This window comes from Meriones unguiculatus, chromosome 17 (assembly GCF_030254825.1).
Source record: "Meriones unguiculatus strain TT.TT164.6M chromosome 17, Bangor_MerUng_6.1, whole genome shotgun sequence".
NCBI classification, from domain to species: domain Eukaryota; kingdom Metazoa; phylum Chordata; class Mammalia; order Rodentia; family Muridae; genus Meriones; species Meriones unguiculatus.
The window spans coordinates 61,330,372-61,352,815 of NC_083364.1; the positions used below are offsets into that span (position 1 = coordinate 61,330,372).

The 22,444-nt window shown below is 34.9% G+C and overlaps 1 protein-coding gene across 7 annotated transcripts in view; it reads right to left on the minus strand.

Annotated features, from left to right (window-relative positions):
* Positions 1 to 1,172: 1,172 nt before the first annotated feature.
* Epha6 (EPH receptor A6) overlaps positions 1,173 to 22,444 on the minus strand; it is a 955,104-nt gene continuing 933,832 nt past the window's right edge. For all 7 annotated transcript variants that reach the window (XM_060370600.1, XM_060370599.1, XM_060370601.1 and 4 more), the window contains 2 exons: positions 18,049 to 18,198; positions 1,173 to 16,344 (listed from right to left, as the gene is read on the minus strand). In XM_060370600.1, the coding sequence (XP_060226583.1) occupies positions 16,230 to 16,344; positions 18,049 to 18,198 (265 nt within the window). In that variant the 3' untranslated portion in view covers positions 1,173 to 16,229. The remainder of the gene's footprint in view (positions 16,345 to 18,048; positions 18,199 to 22,444) is intronic.

A 22,444-nucleotide genomic window follows, 5' to 3' on the forward strand; every position in this document is an offset into this window, starting at 1 on the left:
TCATTCGGGGAAACCTAAAAATACAAAAGACAGACTGAGCAACCAACTTTACAGTCTACTTAGATGACAAAAAATATTTTATTGTATTTATTCATTTTATTTTATGTGTGTTTTCTCTGCTGTGTGTATGTGTACCACATTATTACTTGGTGTCTGCAGAGGCCAGAAGAGAGTATCATATCCACTGGGACTGGAATTAGGGATGGTTGTGAGCCTCCCAGTGGGTGCTGTAAATCAAAGGTGGGTGCTTTGCAAGAGGCACAAGTACTCTAGCCCACTAAGCCATCTCTTCATCCCCAACTTAAGATGATTTTAACAGCAAAAGGTAAACAGTTATTTTAGATAAGTGTAGTTGATCTGCTATTTTGATGTTATTAGAGATTAAAGAGTTCACACAAAACCTAAATTCCATTTGGTAATCTAGAAAATGTTGAAAAGATGAACCCTAAAACACAGTAAATAATTCAGATGTTTGAGTCTGCATTTTGATGTTTGCCAGTTGTCGACTACCTTGAGCATACCCAGAAGCACAACATAATTCCATTTGACTTACAAAGTTAGTTTGACTTGCTTGAGTTTATTGTTGAGCACAACAAGCTTTTAAAACAGTCTGTGATTTTTCTCAAGTCTACTTAGGATACATCTATAAGAGAGTTTTAGGTACCTTCTTACCACTTTTCATTTCATAGTGGCTGGTTGCAACTGTAGTCCGACATTTATAAAAGAGTGAGATAGAGTGGATATGTTACCTCTAACCATCTCAGGATTGTGCAGATGTATTTTCTTGTCAGCAGCATATTAGGAATCTCGAAAATCCCCGATTTATAATTTATTGGAAGTTTTGCTGTAGACATTGATGGTCTAAAGATTTGTTAGAACAGTGGTGTGTATGTGTGTGCTGTATATGTATCTGTATAAACTACCTCTGTAATACATAATTTCATTCACCCAAATCTCACAAAATATTTGCCAGTATAAAATCACTACAAAAATATGTATCCATTAGTTAGTTATAGTGATTTCTGTGAATTTATGCCTAGACTTCACAGTCTGTATTATTTTGAAAAATCACAATTATGTTTTGCATACAGAAGTTCTAAACACCCAGACATAGATACTAAAAAGTAAGTTACAATATTATACTTGCACATAACAGTACAAAACATCACAAATTCAACCACCAAAACTGTAACTTTTATTTGGTAATAGATATTTTAATAAACAGGCTTTCTCCATCTGTAAGACCCTGATAATGCCTTTTAGGAAATCATAGAAAAATAAAATACAATAATTAGCAATTTGTACTTTGTACAAAAATCTTACTATGTTGCTCAGCAGATTGTTTTGCTAAACATCATATCCTTCCAGCAAATAGATGTCATATATAATAGAATTCACCATAAACAATCTCTTATATTGAGAGCTGGACATTCTATAACACTATTAACTTGTATGCATGCCAGCACATGAAGATTTACATGGAATATTATAGTAGATTTTTATAAGATGAAAATAGTACCACCTTCCAATGAAACTGGAATACTTCACTGCTATAGTCAAGTAGGTAGTAGGTGGGATTGCATTTCGGGTAACGCATTTTGCTGCATTTGTGTCTCTACCATATTGTAATTACAACTCAAAAGAAAACTTGGACTGTAAAAGCAGCCCGGGAGGAAACCTATATGCCCTAAGTAACGATATGATTCCAAATTGAGAAAACATGATGTGGTGCTACCCCTTCTTGTTGTCACAGACAGATTTATGCCCTCTTGCAAGAATAGATGCCTCTAGTGCTGAACATTTGATGAGAAATAACTTCAACTCAGTTGACAAAAAAAAAAAAAAAAAAGACTTTACAAGTCTTTAACTTATGGAAGGAAAAGATAATCTCTCTGAGGGATTAAAGAACTCATTCTAGACAGATGTTATCTAGGTATTTTATAGAAATACACATTTTAGTATTATTTGTTAGGATTTGTGCCACAAAGACTTTTGTAATTAATATTTTAAGTGCATTGAAAATGCCTAACATTTAAAATTTGGAGTGACCATTTAAATATCTAAAGTGTTTAAGCAAATAGGCATTTACATGTATACTTACATATTTGTATTTGTTATACTAGAACAGCAAAAAATATGGAGAAAAATCTTATCTCATTAGTCACAATCTAATTTTACATAAAGCCCAGAGAAGAAAGATTCATCTTTATATTCCCACACATTGCAGACAGACAGCTTTTCCAGAAACGAAGCACCAAGCACTTTTTTAAAAAATCCTTTCTGTTAAGAGGGACAATGAACAAAACAACCTCATAGTATTGCCCATCTACTTCTAAATGACAAAATATTTTAGTGTTTTCTGTGTGGAAACAAATCCAAAATAAATTCTTCTAAATAGTTAATATCTGCATACCTGCTTTTATTTCTTTTTAAAATTTAGGTGGGAGCTTAAAATCCCCCCCCCCGAATAGTATCTGATAATATTGTCAGGCTAAATAAACACTATAGGCCTTTCAAGACTAAACTATTTTTAATTTCATAGCTTTTGAAATAGAATATATGCCAAATGTTTCTGCCATTTACTCTGCAATAGGCAAACATAAATAAGCAAACAGAAGAAATACTAGTATGCTTGAAAGTCCTCCATCTCTACTATCTGGGCAGAGAAGACTCATTAGAGTCCTTATAAAACAAAGTGTTGGGTCTTCTAATAATATATTTTAAAATATTTGATGAAGATGCCTTTGAAAAATTTTCCCTACTATTTACTATACATAAAATCCAAGCAAATATATATGTATAAATTGTATACATATATATATTCACTTTCCTACTTTAATAACATACATTTCTCTTTAAAACTACACTTCCTTCCGCAACCCCAACATTGACTTTTCTTGGTCTAATCAAACTACTCACATAGTAACATTTTGCTTTTCTACCACAGACCTACCAATTTAGCTGCATATTGTACAGTCCTGTCCCTTGCACTGGAGTTCTGTGTATCTGTTTTTTTTTTTTTTTTTTTTTTTAAGTAACATTTCTACTTTGCTTCAATATCAACAAACCTACCTCTTCAGTCTTTTTCTGTGATTATCTACTTTTCTGCATAATCAGTTTCTGGTCTGCCTAATCACTCTCATTAGTATGTAAATATGCTTTAACATCCTTCATCTAAACAAAACAAAACCCAAAACCAAGAACTCTCCTGACTCCACTGGTCCTTTGGTGCTGTCCTATTTCTCTTGGCTTATGTCACAACAAATATTTTGAAGACTTGTTTACAGATTGTGATTCCATTTCCTGTCTCCCTTCTGGATCCATTCGTGGCAGGCTTTGACTTTACTGTGTCATAGAGACTGCCCTCAGTAAGGACTTCAAAGAGAACATTCTAGATAAAGTTGCCATATACAATGACCATTGTTTTATTGTGATAGTCCTTCCTTCTTTCCTTTTTCTTTCCTCCCTTCCTCCATTTCTTTCTCTTTCTCTTTTTCTTTCTTTCTTTCTTCTTTCTTTCTTTCTTTCTTTCTTTCTTTCTTTCTTTCTTTCTTTCTTTTTTCTTCCTTCCTTCCTTCCTTTCTTCCTTCTCTTTCTTCCTTCCTTTCTTTTTTCTTTCTTCCTTCCTTCCTTTCTTTCTTTCTTTCTTTCTTTCTTTCTTTCTTTCTTTCTGTCTGATTTTTATTATTCTTAACTTTGTATGCACGTAACTATGTGTATGGACACATGTGGGGATGTCCCAGGAGCCAGAAGAGGGTACCAGATCTCCCTAGAGCTGCAGTTATAGTCAGCTGTTGTGAGCTTTTGCATGTGAGTACTAGAACCAAGCTCAGGTCCTCTGCAAGAGCAGTATACACTGTTAAGCCATTCCTCTAGCCCTGCTCCTGACTTTAAAACTCCCTATCAACTGCATTTCTCTTTTCTGTACCTTACCTTGTACTTCTTGGTTTACTTTATTAGCTTCTTATTCTCTGCCTAACCCTTAAACACTAGAAACTTTTTGAGCTGAATCCTACTCCTACTTTTCTATTGTACAGGATTATTCTTGGTATTGAAAATGTAAATACTGATAATATAGACTAATGAACTTCAATTCCTGACCTTCAGCCTTAATAGTTCCTTTGAAATCTCAGATGCAACTGTTTTTAACTGTGTGTGCCTCTGCATGTAGAGGCCGGCTGACAAATTTGAATGGACTTAGTCATTTGCCATCCACCATTATGTTCACCCTGAACTTGGCCACTTAGGCTAAACTGGCTGACCAGAAACCCTTTTGTCTACACCTACCACCTATATGGATTACAGGATTGCCATGATGCTAGCTTTCTTTGTTTTTTTTTTTTGTTTTTTTTTTAATTGGGGGTTATTGGGCTTAACCTCATGTCTTCAAGCTTGCAGGTAAAGCAGTCTTTTGCTGAGCTATCTCCCCAGCCTACATCTGCCTACATTATACTTCCATTTGAGTATAGTTACTTCTGGCATTGTGTAGCCAAAACCAAATGTTCCCCCCCCCCACCTCCAGGGCTCCTACTTCACTGCCATTAAATCAATTGCTGGCTCCCCAAATGTAAATTTAGTTTTGATTTTTCTGTCTTCTTCACCTCTCATTCCCAATCCACCAGTAAACCTGGCATTTAATCATCCAAAAACTCTTCCACTTATCTCTATCTTCAGCTTGTCTACTCTGACAACACCTACCTTTTTCATGCCCTTTCATATTTTCCTCATAACTATATCATTCTCTATATTCTCACATACTCTAAATTGCCAAATGTTAACTGCTCTCTTTACTTGGAACTTTGTTCTCACTTCTCTTAAATGTTCCTTTCAGTTTTTCAGATTTCAGTTTAATATCATATCTGTACAGATGTTTTTACCTCTTACTGTGAAGTCACAAATGCTTGTAGCTGTAACATGTGTGTAACATGATTATTGGTATAACACATGACTATTGTGTGTCTTTACTTTTAAAATGTCAATCTCATGAGATTGGACATTGCTTGTCTTGGCCATTACTAACCCTCTGTTGGATGTCTGTATTTATAATAAACACCTTTAAAATAAATCAGTATGTAAGCACATATACTTATTTTAATTTGAGGAATTTTTTAGTTTGGGGTCAATAAGATGACATGATTTTCTTTATTTTGATAATGTTTTAAATATTACATGGTATAAATAGGTTTAAAAAATTTGGGGAAATCATAGAATTATGATTGTTTACATTAAATTATAGCTACTTCTATATTTAATGCAGAGTGGTAAAGGTAAAATAGGGAAACAGAATATTTTCATTTTTTTCAGAGGGTTTTGGAAATGTAGAAGAAAATAAATACATCATATAAAATTGGAATAGCTATTTGCTTTTGTTTGAAGATACTATTCAGTGAAAATTTAAATATAAGTAAAAAATAACTAGAAAAATTTCACATTACTAACCTAAATTCATTAAGGATTTTTAGGTTTTCTTTTTGTTTTCTCTTTTGAGAATGTAAAACGGGTTGTGTTTTCTAGCTGATCATATAGGATATCTGGCTAGTGTGAGATAAAAGAAGAATCATGTGAAAAAAAGAAATTTTAGCATCTATAATGACATTTGTTTTCAACATTTTGAGAATTGGAAAGTTATTAACATTATGTGATTGAATGGAAATATAAAATGTGCAACCACTATCCAGTTACACAAAGATGTACTCTCAGCCCCCATGGACAGAGGAAGGAGGATATTGAGGCCAGCCTGGGCTATTAGGGAGACTCTATTTTAAAAAACGGATGAAACAAAACAAACATCTTTAAATTGAGACTGCAAGCAGTGGCCTTTAAAGCAGTTGGGGAAAGAAAGAATATAAGCATTTAAAGTTCAAAAATGTCAAGTAAAATCCAAAGTGTCACATAAAATTTATGTGAAGATACTGTTTCAAAACATTCAAGGTTGTGGAAAATACATATAATATCGTAAAGTATGTTGATTGTAACCCATTTCATATCAGTTCTTCGGTATCATTTAGACAGTGTTTTAAATTTAATGTCAAAACTAAAAAAAAAAAATCCATGAATTGGGTAATTCATTAACATGTATAAAATATATTGACAGTCGCATTTAATGAATTAGTATTTTAAAAATATTTTTATAACATTTATTAAAAATCAAAAGCATTAATATAAGAGTATTTAAATATGACAATAGCCTACTAATGTATTTTTGAAACATAATTGTTTCATTTTGGTGTTTTCATGAGTTTTTATTTTTTCTAATTTAATGTCAATATATATTTTCACAAAAATGAATAGAATTATTTAAATCATATATCCACATTCTCAAAATACACTTAAGTTTCAAAATTACTAGTAAAAGTAACATGACATAATGTTAACTGATTTTCTTCTAATAGTTTTGTTTTTAAAGGAAGTAATCACTTTACCATCTTATTCTTTTTATTACCTTTTTATCTGTAATCCTTGGTGTTAATGTTATAGTTAATGCTATGCTTGTAATCTTTCAAATATGAAGTCATTACAAGAGGTATAATGAAATTTAGCAAGAATTACTAGTTAAAAATTATCATTTACGTAGAGCCTTAAACTCATTGGCACAGGAGACAACTTCCTGAACTTCCTGATCCAACAGCACAGGCTGTAAGATCAACAATTAATAAATGGGACCTCATGAAACTGAAAAGCTTCTGTAAAGCAAAGAGCACTGATAGCAGAACAAACCCCCAACCACAGACTGGAAAAAAAAAAATCTTCACCAACTCCACATCTGATAGAGGGCTAATATCCAGAATATATAAAGAACTCCAGAAATTAGACACAAACGAACCAAATAATCAATTTAAAAATGGGATACAGATCTAAACAGAGAATTCTCAACAAAGGAATATTGAATAGCTGAGAAACGCTTAAAGAAATGCTCAACATACTTAGTCATCAGGGAAATGTAAATCAAAACGACTCTGAGATTCCATCTTACAACCATCAGAATAGCTAAGATCAAAAACTCAAGAGACAACCCATGCTGGAGAGGATGTGGAGAAAGGACAACCCTCCTCCATTGCTGGTGGGAGTGCAAACATGTATAACCACTCTGGAAATCAATCTGGGACATTGTCAGAAAATTGGGAATAGTGCTACCTCAAGACCCCACTATAGCAACCCTGGGCATATACATGAAAGACACTCCACTATTCAATGAGGATATTTGCTCAGCTATGTTCATAGCAGCTTTATTTGTAATAACCAGAATCTGGAAACAACCTAAATGTCCCTCAATGGAGGAATGGATACAGAAATTGTGGCACATTTAGGCAATGGAATACTACTCAGCAATTAAAATCAAGGAAATCATGAAATTTTCAGGCAGCTGGATGGAACTAGAAAAGATCATCCTGACTGAGGTAATTTAGAACCAGAAAGACACATGTGGTATATATTCACTTATAAGCAGATATTAGCCATATAATATAAGATAAACATATTAAAATCTCCAGACCTAAAGAAGCTAAACAAGGAGGACCCTAGGGAGATGCTTAAATCTCATTCAGAATGGCAAACAGGATAGACACCAGAAGCAGTAGAAGAGAGGAAACAGAATGGGAGCCTACCATAGAAGTCCTCTGAAAGGTTCCACCTAACGAGATCAAAGCAGATGCTGAGACTCACAGCCAAACTTTGGGCGGAGTGCAGGGAGTTTTATGGAAGAGTGGGGGATAGAAGGACCCTAAGGGACAGGAGCTCCACAAGGAGACTAACAAAGCCAAAAAATCTGGGCCCAGGGAACCTGCAGAGAACGATGCACCAACCAAAGAACATACATGGAAAGGATCTAGCCCCTTGCTCAGATGTAGCCCATAGGCAGCTCAGGGGCCATGTGGATTCCCAAGTAAGGGGAGCATGGGCTGCCTCTGTCATGAACTTGGTTGCCTGTTCTTTGATCGCTTCCCTATGGTGATGCAGCCATGCCAGGCCACAGAGGAAGAAGATCCATGCAGTCCTGATGAGACTTTATAAGCTAGGATCAGATGGCAGGGGAGGAGGACTCCCCCTTTCAGTGGACTAGGGAAAGAGGATGGGGGGAGGATGGAGGAAAGGTGGGACAGGAAGGAGATGAGGGAGGGGCTACAACTGGGATATAAAATGAATAAACTGTAAAAATAAGTTAAAAAATTACTCTTTTAAAACAAAACATAAACTGTTGATATTTCCCTTGCACACAAAATGAAAACTAAGCTCATAGAAAAAAATCCTCCAAGCCATCTATATTCTATGTACAGGCTTTGAATGTCACAATCTAAGGGGAGTTATTTTAGCAAAATTATTATTACAGTATTGGAAATGAAGCACATTCAATGATCTTTAAAATCAAATGTTCCTCATATTCATTTCTTTACCACCTCTGTAATGTTGTGCCACTCTGACCCCAAATGCTCCCCTTTCAAGTTTCATTTCCTTTTTTTTTTTCTACTCTTGGACTAATTAAAAAATTTATAAAACTTAATGGAAGCTCCGTGTTTTTATAAAAAGAAAATAAGAATTTTGCATAGTATCAATATGCTAATATAAAGTTCTTTGAAGGACTGTATATAGCACAAGAAGTGAGAAGACATTAAATTAAAACTTCAATTGAAATCTGCATGCAAATGGTATGAACTAGAAAAGATCATCCTGGGTGAGGTATCCCAGAAGCAGAAAGACACACATGGTATATACTCACTTTTAAGTAGATATTAGACATATACTATAGGACAAATATACTAAAATCTGTTCACCTAAGGAAGCTAAGCAAGAAGGAGGTCCCTTTCTCACTCAGAAAGGCAAACAGGATGGACGTTGAAAGAAGGAGAAAACAGGGAACAGGAAACAATACCCTACCACAGAGAGCCTCTGAAAGACTCTACCCAGCAGGGTATCAAAGCAGATGCTGAGAATCATAGCCAAACTTTGGGCACAGTGCAGGGAATTTTATGAAAGAAGGGAGAGATAGAAAGACCTGTAGAGTACAGGAGCTCCACAAGAAGAACAAGAGAACCAAAAAATCTGGGCACAGAGGTCTTTTCTGAGACTGATACTTCAACCAAGGACCATGTGTGCAGATAACCTAGAACCCCTGCACAGATGTAGCCCATGGCAACTCAGTCTACAAGTGGGTTCCCTAGTAATGGGAACAGGGACTGTCTCTGACATGAACTAAGTGGCTGGCTCCGACTGATCACCTCCGACTGATGGGAGCAGCCTTACCAGTGCACAGAGGAAGACAATGCAGCCAGTCCTGATGAGACCTGATAGGCTAGGGTCAGATGGAAGGGGAGGAGGACTCCCTTATCAATGGACTTGGAGAGGGGCATAGGAGGAGATAAGGGAGGGAAGGTGGGATTGGAAGGGAGCTACAGCTGGAATGCAAAGTGAATAAACTGTAATATAAAAATAATAAAAAAGAAAATATATACATTGAATGCTTTCCATATAGTGCAGAAAAATTTAAATCCACATTATTAATTAATTGTCTATAATAGCATTGTCTTAATGATACTTTGTGTGTATATGGCAATGATATTTTTAGATAATATACCAGTGATATGAGAACAAGTTGTTTTTAACAATGATCACATCAACCATTTTGATGGGAAAATAGATTATTCAGTTACAAGTTCCTTAGCAAGTGAGTGGCTACTGTTTTTATTTCTTCTTCTTAAGAGTTTCTAAAGACCCTATTTTAAATAGATTTAGTAAAGATAAACAAACATATGACAACAAATAAAGCATGCCCAGTTAAAATGTCATCACGGCTTTGATAATAATATCCATATATCAGGATTATAAAGAGCAAATGTCACTGCCCCTGTCAAACTGAGGTAATAGAATGAATAGTGTCACTTTTTTTTAGATTGAAGGAAGGTATGTTTAAATGAAAAACGTTATAACAAGTTTTGTCTAGAGCACAAACAACTAATTCTACAAATAATGCAACACAGCAAAGCGCCATAACATTACAGAACCACCAGAGCATTTCAGATAAACCTTGACACTTGTGGTTTGTTTTTAAGAATTGGCTTTTTTCACTCCATATGTTATGATATGATTTCAAACACTTAAAGTGATATTGGCTCTTTTTAGAAGAGAGAAAACAGAAGAGTGTCTTATGTGGGAACTACAAATATGAAAAAACCTGCTGAAATGCTCATTTTAACCAAGGGTTGGTGGGGGTTAGGGAGGGATCCAAGGAGCAACTGCCTTCTGTGGGAAGACCTTGGGCTTGAGCACCAGCACAAAACCAGAAACAACATCTCATAGCAACATTGCTTACTTAGTACATAAGCACTTGTGTAACTCATGAAAGCAATTATAACTACACATAAGATCTGAACTTATATATGGAATATATAGAAAACAATGGTTCTTATGCCCCCAGAGTTCTCTTTATAATCATGTACTGAATGGAGACAAAGATGGATCTTCCTTTCTGTGAGTACTAATGAGAGATACTGGTGCCAGCTGACTAGAGATCCAGAAGTACTGTTGCTATCCACTTTCACTTGTTCTGATTTTCCATTTGATTTGATAACACATCAACTAAAATGCCATTGTGGCAAATTATAAATCACTAGGAGATAAAAATGATGTAGAAACATGGATAAGGACAGATATGTTACTCGAGAGACTGTCATTAATAGAAATAACACTTTTTGAATTTACAACTTGTACAATAAATGTATATTTAACCTGTCCCTTTCTGCTAATACAAAACTGGAAACCATTTGCTCTGGGGTTGTGGTTCAAAGGTATAACACCTTCCCAGTATGTACAATTCTCTGTATTTCACTTAAGCCTCAGCCTGTATCCTGTTTTGCCAGGTAATATTCTTCAGTGTCTTTGCTATTCTTAAAAAAAGAGAGAGAGAGAGAGAGAGAGATTGTAAAAGAGTAGGAGAAATAACCTTTGAAATTTTCTCTTAGTATGAAACAAATCAAAGATTCCCATTTTGAAGAAAATGTGGCAGTATGGCTGAGTATAGAAATTTAACCAAGTGTATTACTTTGTTTTGTTTAAAAATTGCTTTAATTGGGAAAGCATTAAATGTAATAAAGTAGAAGTGATGACATCAATGAGAGATCCATAAGCACTGTAGTTGTCAGATTCTTTTTGAAAAATTTAAGTTTAGTTAGAAGTCCTATCCCTTCGAAATTCAAGTTCTCTCAACTTGCATGCTTCATTTTAAAATGCAGTACCTTGAAAAGCTAAACATTTAGATACATTCCATGATTTCAAAAGAGAAAAATCTACCAACTAAACAAAAAAACCCTACTGTTTTTCTAATAAATATTTAAAACATCTAATTCTTGACTTTTAAATGGAACATTAAGAAAAAGATGGAATTTTTAAAAAATAAAATCTAAGCTGATGAACATCAATTATTTAGACAAGCCTGACCTAAAAGTATTATTGAAATGAAGCTATCCTGTTATTTTTAAAACCAATGTTAAAAGTCAAAGCTTCCTCTGTGGCCTGGCAAGGCTGCTCTTCCCCAGGGGGAAGAGGTGAGCAGAGAGCCAGCTACTGAGTTCATGCCAGAGACAGTCCCTGCTCCTCTTACTAGGAAACCCACTTGGAGAATGAGCCTACAGGCTACATCTGAGCAGGGATTTTAGGTTCTCTCCATGCATGGTCCTAGGGTAGGGGCAGAGGGGGAAAAGAGGGAGGGAAGTGGGATTGGGAGGAGACGAGGGAGGTGGCTACAGCCAGGATACAAATTGAATAAAATGTAATAAATTATAATAATAATAATAAAATTTTAAAAAATCTATCATTTTTCTTTCCTTTGACTCTATCTGATCTAGTCATGGGTAATCACTTTCTTCCTTGGTTAATGAATCCTGTTTGAATAGATTTTATGCAAGTTTGAAACATATTATTACATTTGCTAGAAAAAATAGGTTTTGGTTTGAAAAAAAAAAAAGGATGTTTTTAATAGCTATGTGAAGGATGACTTCTTACATGGACTGACTTCTGATGAGAGTATCTTAGAGAACCCAAAAGCATGACCCCCTGTACCAAACAAGAGTAATGGGTATTTGAGAAGAGATCCTGAGGTTCAGCATAAAAAATGCAATTCACTCTTGACTAGCTTCTATTTTTCTTTTTTTTTTTTTATAATTATTCTACAACAAGATCTAATGCCCTGTGGCAGAGTAACCATAGCAAACTGCAAGGTGGCTCCAACATTTAGAATTTAATATGTCAGTGTACTTAAATTCACTTTTGTGGAAAAAAAAATTATGTGTATTGGGAGGCATGTTGTTCTGTTCAACCATTTGTTCAACTATAGCAAATTAAATTTATACTTTTCTAACATTATAAAAATCAGAGAGGATGTTGGAAATGTTATGTGACTTTTCAGCGCCTAAAGGGAAAAAATAACATCCCCAGTTGTACCCAGTCTACTCTTCTATGATTTTGAATCTTTCAAAGAAATGCATCAAAATATGTTTTGATTAATTATGTCTGTGAGTTTATTCATCTGCATGATATTCAAGTCGTGAAAGTTAAGATGATCATAATATAAGAAATAATGCATAAGCTTTAAACCTCTTTTTTTGCATAAAGATACAGATCCCCTTGATTCTTAAAATACTGATTTCTTTTTATTCAGTATTTTATTCTTAGTTAACTGAAGCTGCAGAAAAGAATTGTTTTCCATTTTGAAATTTTTTTCTTTTGTGCTTAATTTTGTTAAGCAAAGTCAGAAGCCACATCCTCTGGCGTAAGGGCTCCCGTTTGTATGCTACGACTAACAGTAAAACTAATGTTTTGCAGCCTTCCCTGCCATCTAGCCCCTTGCATGATTTACTAGGCCTGTGCTTCACCATGCTGATTTAATGCGTGTATTGATAGAACCTGAGACATGAAGAGACAGGATGAGGGACTTAAGCAGAAACAGAGAGGGCTGAAAAAATGTAAAAAAGAAATAGAAAAGAAGACAATACTGGTAAAAAGGTTGAGATGAGAGTTTAACTGACTTCCTCTCAGAGCATAAATTTAATGGAGAAAGATATCAAAGCATTTAGGAAGCAGGTTGGATGGTATGCAATTTCCTCTTCACCATCACTGCTATAGAGAACTTTACAAAAACTTTACTTTTACAGATTAAATTTGTCTTTCTTTTCTATTATGGGCTACAGCAGGATTTAGAGCTGTGGTTGGAAGGCTGCCTTATTCAGTTTGTAGCTGGGTAGATTTTAAGGAGTGATACATAGTATAATAAATCTGTGATTCTAGCAAGAACAACTCATTTTTCAGCAATTATAGGGCAACTCTGCAAACTTTCTGTAATCCTTCCTGTTACACTGTCATCATTTCATATACTTTTTAGTTGAATGTTTTAAATACCCCATCTTTCTTCTTGATTGTACATTTGTTTTACATTTTTGGCAATAGACCAGAAGTTGACTATCAAGCAAATAAAAAATTTACATGGTCTGATTTTCAAAATTACAAGAATTCACTCATTAGAATTGATTAGGATTTCTTAAAAGCAAGTACATAATGTATATGCACATTTTAGTTATCAGAGATTATTCTTAACTGTAATTATGAAAGTCATTAGCTTATTTTTGGATAATTATACTTGTATGTGTCAAATAAATATAGTTATTAAACACAGGCACCAGTGAATCTCAGAATGTGCCATATGATATTTTTAACTGAATTTGGTATTTTAACCATTAATATTCCCAGATCTTACTTCCTCTTGGACCATAGGGTGCATGGCCATTAGGCAGCAAAGAAATGGCTGTTCTTATATTTTAATATTTCTGTTTAATTTTGTACATAGTTCTATCTTGTTCTGTCCATGATGAAGTTCACAATAGCACTTAACATTATCATGCTCATTGCTTGGTAAATTACAAATGTAATTTTACAAAACTCAGAAGAGGATATGGAGGGAGAGAGTAGAAAGAGTGTTCTAATATATCAGTAAAGACATAAGATAGAAACACAATTAACTAGAAATAGAATTGCATCATCAAAATTTTAAAATAAAAATATTAACAGATTTTTAATCTTGCCATCACTGAATGTAAATCCCCAGAACTTTAAATACTATTATAGAATTCATTTCATCAAGGCATACAGATGCTACTGATGTAGTCCTATGATGGACCATATTATTCTATTTCTTATTTTTCTAAATACCTTTTTGTTGTATTATAAAAATAAATATATGTGATTAATAAATTTAATCATTTGTTTACATCTGTTATCATTTAGTAGATATTTAAAGACAGATAAATATGGAAGGTTTGTATTTCCCCTAAATGTATCCAGATTTGTGTAAATGTATCAAGCAAACTGCACAGAGTCTATGAGTGACATATGGCCATGCATGTAGGTGGCTGGAAAATGTTGCTAGCTGTTTCTGACACACTTATTTAAAAAGTGATGCAATTTCCACCTTTTCCTTTTCAACATAGTTAAGGAATACTCTAAAGACATCCTTTTCTCTCTATACATGCTTTTTTAGAAATGAGAAAAATTAGGCTGCAACAGGAGGGGAAAAAAACCAAGAAGATGGCTCAGTGAAAGAAAATGTGTGAAAAGATCCAGTATAAAGGAACAATAAAAAAATATCATACAAACAAAGACAAAAGGGAGAAGTGAGGATCTTTAAGTGGAAACAGCTTTAGTGTGGTTTAGGAAGTAATTTGGGGATGTGGGGAGGGATACTTTTGTTGCCGACATCACATAAAAATTAGTTCATTAAATCCACATCTTTAGACAACCTGCTCTGCATTTTTCTTCCTTCAATACATGGCTTGTTCTTCACTTATCACATTGACAATTATTGTAGTTTCATGGAGAGCAGGTGATTTTATAGTTGAGTTTATTTAAAAAGTAGCACTATTTTAATAAGCTGACAAGTTCACTGGAAAATATATTTGATTTTTGTTTTTTGCTGCAAGCCTCAGAGAAGATTACAACAACACATCTCAGATGTGTTCATATTTTTATATACTATGATGGACCAAGGTTTACACATTATATGTTTATGCATATATACGCTTAAATGTGAAATCTATTTATATCATGTTTATAGTATCCATAATAATTTCTTAGAAAATTTTGAAAACAGTTCAGCATGTTCATGTAACTTATTTTTGTGAACAAAATATTGGAATTGATAATGTTGGAAAATACACCAGTTATCATTCAACAAAATGTTTTTATTATCTTGGGCCACTGTAAGCTGTCTTAAATTAAGTAAATCATTTCCCGTTAAATCTATGGCTAGTATGTTTTTACCTTTTATTCAAAGAAGTCTTAACATGAACAATTCACTTTCTCAATGCTTTGATAATTGTTTTTCAAACTCGTGAAGATGAATCCAAGGCCACAAGCCACAGGTTTACTCCATGCATCAGTCTATGAAAACCATTAGAGCAATGGACTCACTCTTAGTCTTTCCAAGGGTGATTCATGTAACATACTAGAGAAATACTGTATAGTTAGTAAAAAATTAGAGGGGGAAAAGCCTCTCAACAACCACCTACTATGAAATGTGTAGAACCCTATAAAGTTAATTTAAAAATATAGACCCAGCCTTAGAAGATTTAAAAGCACAGTATTTTTGTCCATCTCCCTCCCCAACAATGCCCTTCATACTGTAGTCACACCTGACACGAATGCACTACATTAATCATTCCTGCAAATCATTATAACAACATCAGGCACCAACAGTTGAGTTATTAAAAATTAAACAACAGTACAAACTGTAGAGTTGAGTAAAACTATTGAAAAAGAAGTATGTCAAGTTGGAAGCTACCTGATGATCACAAAACATGGAAGAATGGTCAACTATTTCTTTCTTATCTATCATCAATCTCTACGTACATCTTTGAAGATGCCACATCTGAACAATTTCCTTTAGGTGAAGTCCATAAACACATCCCAAACATTTCTATACAGAATTACACATTCATGCTGAGTTATTTATCATTATGTAGTGATAATCTGCAGTGGGCCAGAGTCTCATTTGCAGGCTATTCAGAGAGGAGCTGTGTAGCATGATATTGAAATCCAGGATGGAAGCATAAACGTAAAGTGTGCAGCCATAGTCTGAGCAGGAGACTGTGGGTTGTGAAGGGATGCCTGGAGAACCAGAAGAATGAGTCGTAGAGGATATATCTTTCTTTGTAGAAATGCTGAGGCACAAAATACAGGTGTTTATAGTACTTTCATACATGAAATCCTTTCTCCTGTATGTGCATCATATGTAAACGTAAGGTCTGTATGCTGCTGACTATTCGTCTCTGATGTCCAATGAGTATGACTCCAATTCGTCTAATGTCACTGATGAAGCATGAAGAGGGAGAGAAGGGAAAAGAGACAGAGAGTGGGGAGGAACAGAGGGAGAGAAAGAGAGGCAGATTTTGAGCATCTAGAGTTAATAAAGACAAGCCAAAGAAAATGAATACTTAGCTATGTTAAATATGTACCATGTCATATTTGACAAAAGCATGTTGGTTAATTGTTAAGCAATCATATAAATAAATAGCAAGAATTTTATATTTCCTTCTCCTTGGTTCTATAAAATATACTGTAATCTCAAATTTAATGATAGAAACAAAAATTTCATATCTGGATAGAATGTTTACATCTCTCTATGCATAAGACTATTTATAGTTCAAGTAGTTACAGAAATTTGCAACAGTCATAGGAAACGCAGAGCATGTAGGATAATGTGAGCATGATCTGAATTCTCATAGCCATTCTGTAATCTGAAACAAATGACATTAAGCAAGCCTGGTGGTGGTGGCACATGCCTTTAATCCCAGCACTTGGGAGGAAGAGGTAGGCAGATCTGTGAGTTTGAGGCCAGCCTGTTCTATAAAAGAAAGTCCAAGACAGCCTGTACTACACAGAAACACCCTGTCTAGAAAACCCAAAAGAAAAAAAAAGTGACATTAAGCAAAATTTACCAAGTCTGTGGAAGTAAAAGTGGAAATGTATTTTTCTACATTGTGCATTTTCTAACCCTATAGCAACTGCATTACTATGCTGAAGAGGTACACAAAAAGTACAATTGTACAATGCAAAAGTTATTGCACTAATAAAAAAATTTAAAAATAGTGAAACATATAAAAGAAAATCCACACAGAGACCCAAACCAATGAGCTAGATTCATAGGCATTAACACAATTGAATCTCAAAAGCTGGGTAAAAAAAAAAATCAAGAATAATACATGACCTTTTGTATTTTAAAATAATTTTACAATTTATGTGAAATACAGAAATAAGTTATTCACAGAGGAATAAACATCCAGAAAGACTAGTGATGACCTTGGGATGGGAGGAGGTGTGATAGACGTGGCCTACACACAGAGCTTTAACTGTTTAAATGGATCCTCTCATAAACTTAGTGGTGGGCACACTGGAGTTTATTACATTATTCTCTGTACTTGTTTGTGTGTATATGAGAAATAATTCATAAGAGTCAATAAAATCCAGTATTTGACTTAGAAACAGTCATTATTGTTAACCATATAAGAGATTGCATTGCTATCTTCAAATAATAATAGTTTTATATGGCTACATCTAGTTCTTATAACATTTTTAATCCACAACTTGAACTTTTCTATTGGATGATCTTTAAGTCAATGGAAGATGTTTGATCATTATAATACATAGAAGGACTCTAATGTGGCACGGTAACAGTAGATTAGATTGATTTAGTGAAGAGTAGAAATTGTTTATGCATTATTAGTATATATGACTAACAAATTACAAAGGCAACAAACACTATGTTGCTGTAATATCTATGATGTGAATAAGATCAATATGCAGTTTGGAAACGTTACATTGTCAAGAAACTTTTTGAATTACATATATTCTTTGAAAGAAAAATAGTTGAAAATGTCACTTCCAGTTTCCACTGGACTGATAATCAGGAATGACAGAAATCATATACTAGCCTTAGGAAAAGTGTTCTTGATTGGTGTGAATTTGAAATTCCAGGAACAGAACATTTAAAGTAATAAGCCTAGAATTACTTACTCAATGCTCATTCTCGAAATCAGATCAAACGTCGTAAAACCCGCTGCCATGAAGTTGCTCTTGTATTGCCCCATCTTTATAGAATCCAACCAGTCGCCAACTGTAACAAACAGTGGATATTCGGGAACATCGCCAGGGGATTCTGGCATTCTATAGGAAAATGAAACACAGCATTTACAAGCCAGATAAGCCAGGCTTGGTCATTTTTATTTTCACCTTTTACAATATTTTTGTATCTAATATTTTTATCCTGCACTTGAATGAACTTTAATTTTCTGTCTTTATGCAAGTAATTAGAACAAACTGCTTCTATCAAATTAATCATTTCTTTTGCCACTATGGGAATGTCAGAACACAGTCCATGTGTTCTGAAGCTATGTGAGAAGGTTTCTGGGAGCTTGCGGGGACGCTCTGAATAAACAGTGTCTCCTGTGCTCTTTACAGGCATAAGGTTATTGCGTAATTCAAATGCTGATTTCTGTACCTGACCCCCATATCTAGTTGCAATCCTTGTTCTGAGAATCTCCTGTTTCAATGTTGTACAAACACAGCTTCCCTGTTGTCCCCTGATATGCCAATACAGCAGCTTACAGCCAGTAGATGAGCAGGAGAGAGAATAGTGCTAGATTTCCTGCCCTCCAGGAGAGAAGGAATTAGAGAAGGAAGTAGGAGACTGAGCCCTGGGCACAGGTCCAGGAGAAATCAGAAGAGAGGAGCTGAAGCAGAGAATGCCATAAAGAGGAAGTATCTAGGGGAATGATGCTGGGGAGAAGCCAGACTAGTATAGAGGGTTAAGAATAGAGTAAAGCTGCTCGTATTGTGCTGTAAAGCTTGATAAACAAATAATATAATAGAATCATAATTATTTTAGTGATAGCTGGGTTAAGAGAGAAACTGAGAAACACAGTTTTATAAAAATAACTCTAACACCTCTGTTTCTCCATAACATGGATATTTTGAAATTTTTTTTGGTATACCTTCTAGGTATAGTAAATTCGAGTGGGTTTACTTTAGATCACGCTTTATCTTACTTGTTATTACTCAGAATGATGTTTCCAAGCACGAGTTGTCCTCCTGACCGTATACAACCTAAACCCATGTAACCTTGCCCTTGTGACTGTATACAACTTGAACTCAAGTGAACTTTGCTCATTTGACTTGCTTAATCTCCAGGACACCCTCAGAATATAAATTGTCTGATGCCCTGAATAAAGTTGGATATTGGATGAGATTATAATTTTTTTTTTACATTGAGGCTCCACTCTCCCAAGGCTCATCTGCCAAATGCAAAGGCAATATAGGAACCTGGAAATATTTTGATGTTTGTAAAAATGCTTGGTAGGAAAAGTGTTTTTTATAGCAATGTATTCATTCCAATAAATGTGTCATTTAGACATTCTTTTTTAAATTATTTATTTATTTTTATTATTACAGTTTATTCTCTTTGTATCCCAGCTGAAGCTCCCTCCCTCAGCCCCTCCCAACCCCACCATCCCCCCTTCTCCTCCCATGCCCCTCCCCCAATCCATTGATAGGGGAGGTCCTCTTTCCCTTCCATCTGACCCTAGCCTATCAGGTCTCATCAGGACTGGATGCATTGTCTTCCTCTGTGGCCTGGTAAGGCTGCTCTCCCCTCAGGGGGACGTAATCAAAGAGCCAGCCACTGAGTTCATGTCAGAGACAGCCTATGCTCCCCTTATTAGGGAACCTACTTGGAGACTCAGCTGCCATGGGCTACATCTGTGCAGGGGTTCTAGGTTATCTCCACACACAGCCCTTGGTTGGAGTATGTGTGTTTGCAAAGACTCCTGTGCCCAGATTTTTTGGTTCCGTTGGTCTCCTTGAGGTGCTCCTTTCCCCTCCAGGTATCTCTATTTTTTCCCTTCTTTCATAAGATTCCCTGCATTCTTCCCAAAATTTGGCTATGAATCTCAGCACCTGATTTGATACCCTGCTGGGTAGAGTCTTTCAGAGGCCCTCTGTGGTAGGCTCCTGTAATGTTCCCTGTTTTCTCCCTCTTCCAATGTCTATTCCCATTGCTTTCTGAGTGAGGACTGAACAACTTCCCTATGATCCTCCTTCTTGTTTATCTTCTTTAGGAGTATAGATTTTAGTATGTTTATCCTATATGTCTAATATCCACTTATAAGTGCGTATATGCCATGTGTGTCTTTCTGCTTCTGGGATACCTCACTCAGGATGATCTTTTTTAGTTCTCACCATTTGCCTGCAAATTTCATGATTTTCTTGTTTTTAACTGCTGAGTAGTATTCTATTGTGTAAATGTACCAAAATTTTTGTATCCATTCCCTTTTAAGGGACATTTAGGTTGTTTCCAGATTCTGGCTATTATGAATAACATGGTTGAGCAAATGTCCTTGTTGTATGCTTGAGCATATTTTGGATATATGCCTAGGAGTGGTATAGCTGGATCTTGTGCTAGCATTATTCCTAATTTTCTGAGAAAGCCCCAGATTGATTTCCAAAGTGGTAAATAATCTTATATACACAACTTACATTATCTTTAAAAACATGTTTATACTTTGATTCAAATCAGTGTTTACTAAATAAAAAATGTTCTTACCACAAGTAAATGACTAAACTGTGTTATTAGACACTGAAAGTTAGCCCAGCTTCCAATTATTTTGTTCTTAATATTTTTATATGATTTATTTATTTTTCTTATTCTATGTACGTGTGTGAGGGTGTCAGAGCCCCTGGAACTGGAATCACACACTGTGAGCTGCCATATGGATGCTAGGAATTGAACCTGGGTCCATTGGAAGGGCAGGCGGTACTCTTAACTGCTGAACCATCTCTTCAGCCCTCTTAATATTTTTAAAATGAATGAAAACATTTGTAGACACATAATTTGAACATCAATATGTTTAAATAGTTTAGCAACCTTTTGTCATCAATATTTTAATTGTGCCAGTTGAAACTAGAATCTTATGCAAAAGCACTTGGCTAAGCCTTATGAAGTTTAAACATAGTCTTGAACACTGGCGTCTTTCTGATAAAATATACATGGCTGTGAGCATTAAGTTCTAAGCTGAAAATTGAAGACCACTTACAATCAAAATTAATTAAAAATTCTTTCCATTTCCTTTAATGTCTTTTAGGAGCACGTGTTGTACATAGTTCTCCATCTAAAGACTAGAAGGTAGTTTTGTGCAGTGCGAGACCAAGCCCCTGCTAAAGACCCAGGATTCCTTCCTTTTGTTACTTTCTTTGTTCCACTAACCTTTCCCATTTTGTAAACTAAGATCCAGTGTAAAGCAGAGTGGGTGCAAATAGGAATAATGGGAAACCCCAGAGGTTTTTGGTTCTTCTTATATGTAATAGAACTTTGTGTATACTGCACTCTATACTGAGTATGGTTTCCCTTAATGGTGACTTTACATTTAAAAAAAAAAAAGCTGTTTGTGCCAGGCAGTGGTGGCACACACCCTCAATCCCAGCAGAGGCGATCTCTGTGAGTTTGAAACCAGCCTGGTGTACAGAGCAAGTTCCAGGACATCAGGAGATACACACAGAGAAACCTCATCTGGAAAAACAAAACAAAACAAAAAATGAAAAGAAAATGAACAACCATCCACCGACAACAACAAAAACCTATTAAATTCTATTATATTATTGTAATTCCTATTCTGGAAGTGAAACCACAATAATGAGACTATTTAACTGTGGGTTATTTAATTCTAGTTAATATCAGAATGACTCACAATTTTACACAAAACAAAAATTAGTCATGCCCAAAGTTCGTAAAGCTATCATAGTATCTAATGACAGATGCTGGATTGCCACAATGTTTTTTTTTTTTCCAAGCTTCTTAGCTGTATATATGTTAATAAATATCATCCGTCAAATAAAAATTCATCTATGAAATACTAAATAAGAACCACAGTGGCAAAGAAACTTAACTAGATTTTTAAATGACAGCATTTCTCAGAATCTCCAATTGTTAAGCATGTCCTCTGAATATGTAAAGGGATTCAAAATAGCTTCTGCATAACTTTCTTGAACTATTTAGACATATTTTTATATGTCTATGGCATATTTTTTAGGAAATACTACTGTACTTTACAGGCTGACTCTCAAAAGAGTAAGGCAGCCTTATTGCCCTTGTGGACTTTTTGCATTGGTTAGAAAGTGGAATGTTTTATTTTAGGACAATATGGCTCTAATAACTGCAATTACTTCTTAGAGAATTTTGTTAAAATAGAACAAAAATAATTTGTAGTAACATTTCCTTCATATTCTTATTCTTTTTAAAATTGTCTTTGTTTTTATCTATGTTTGAAATAGAATTTCACTGTGTCTCAGCCCGGCCTCACACTCAGGATCCTGCAGCCTCATCCTCTAGAGTTCTGGGGTTATAGACAGGCACCTCTAC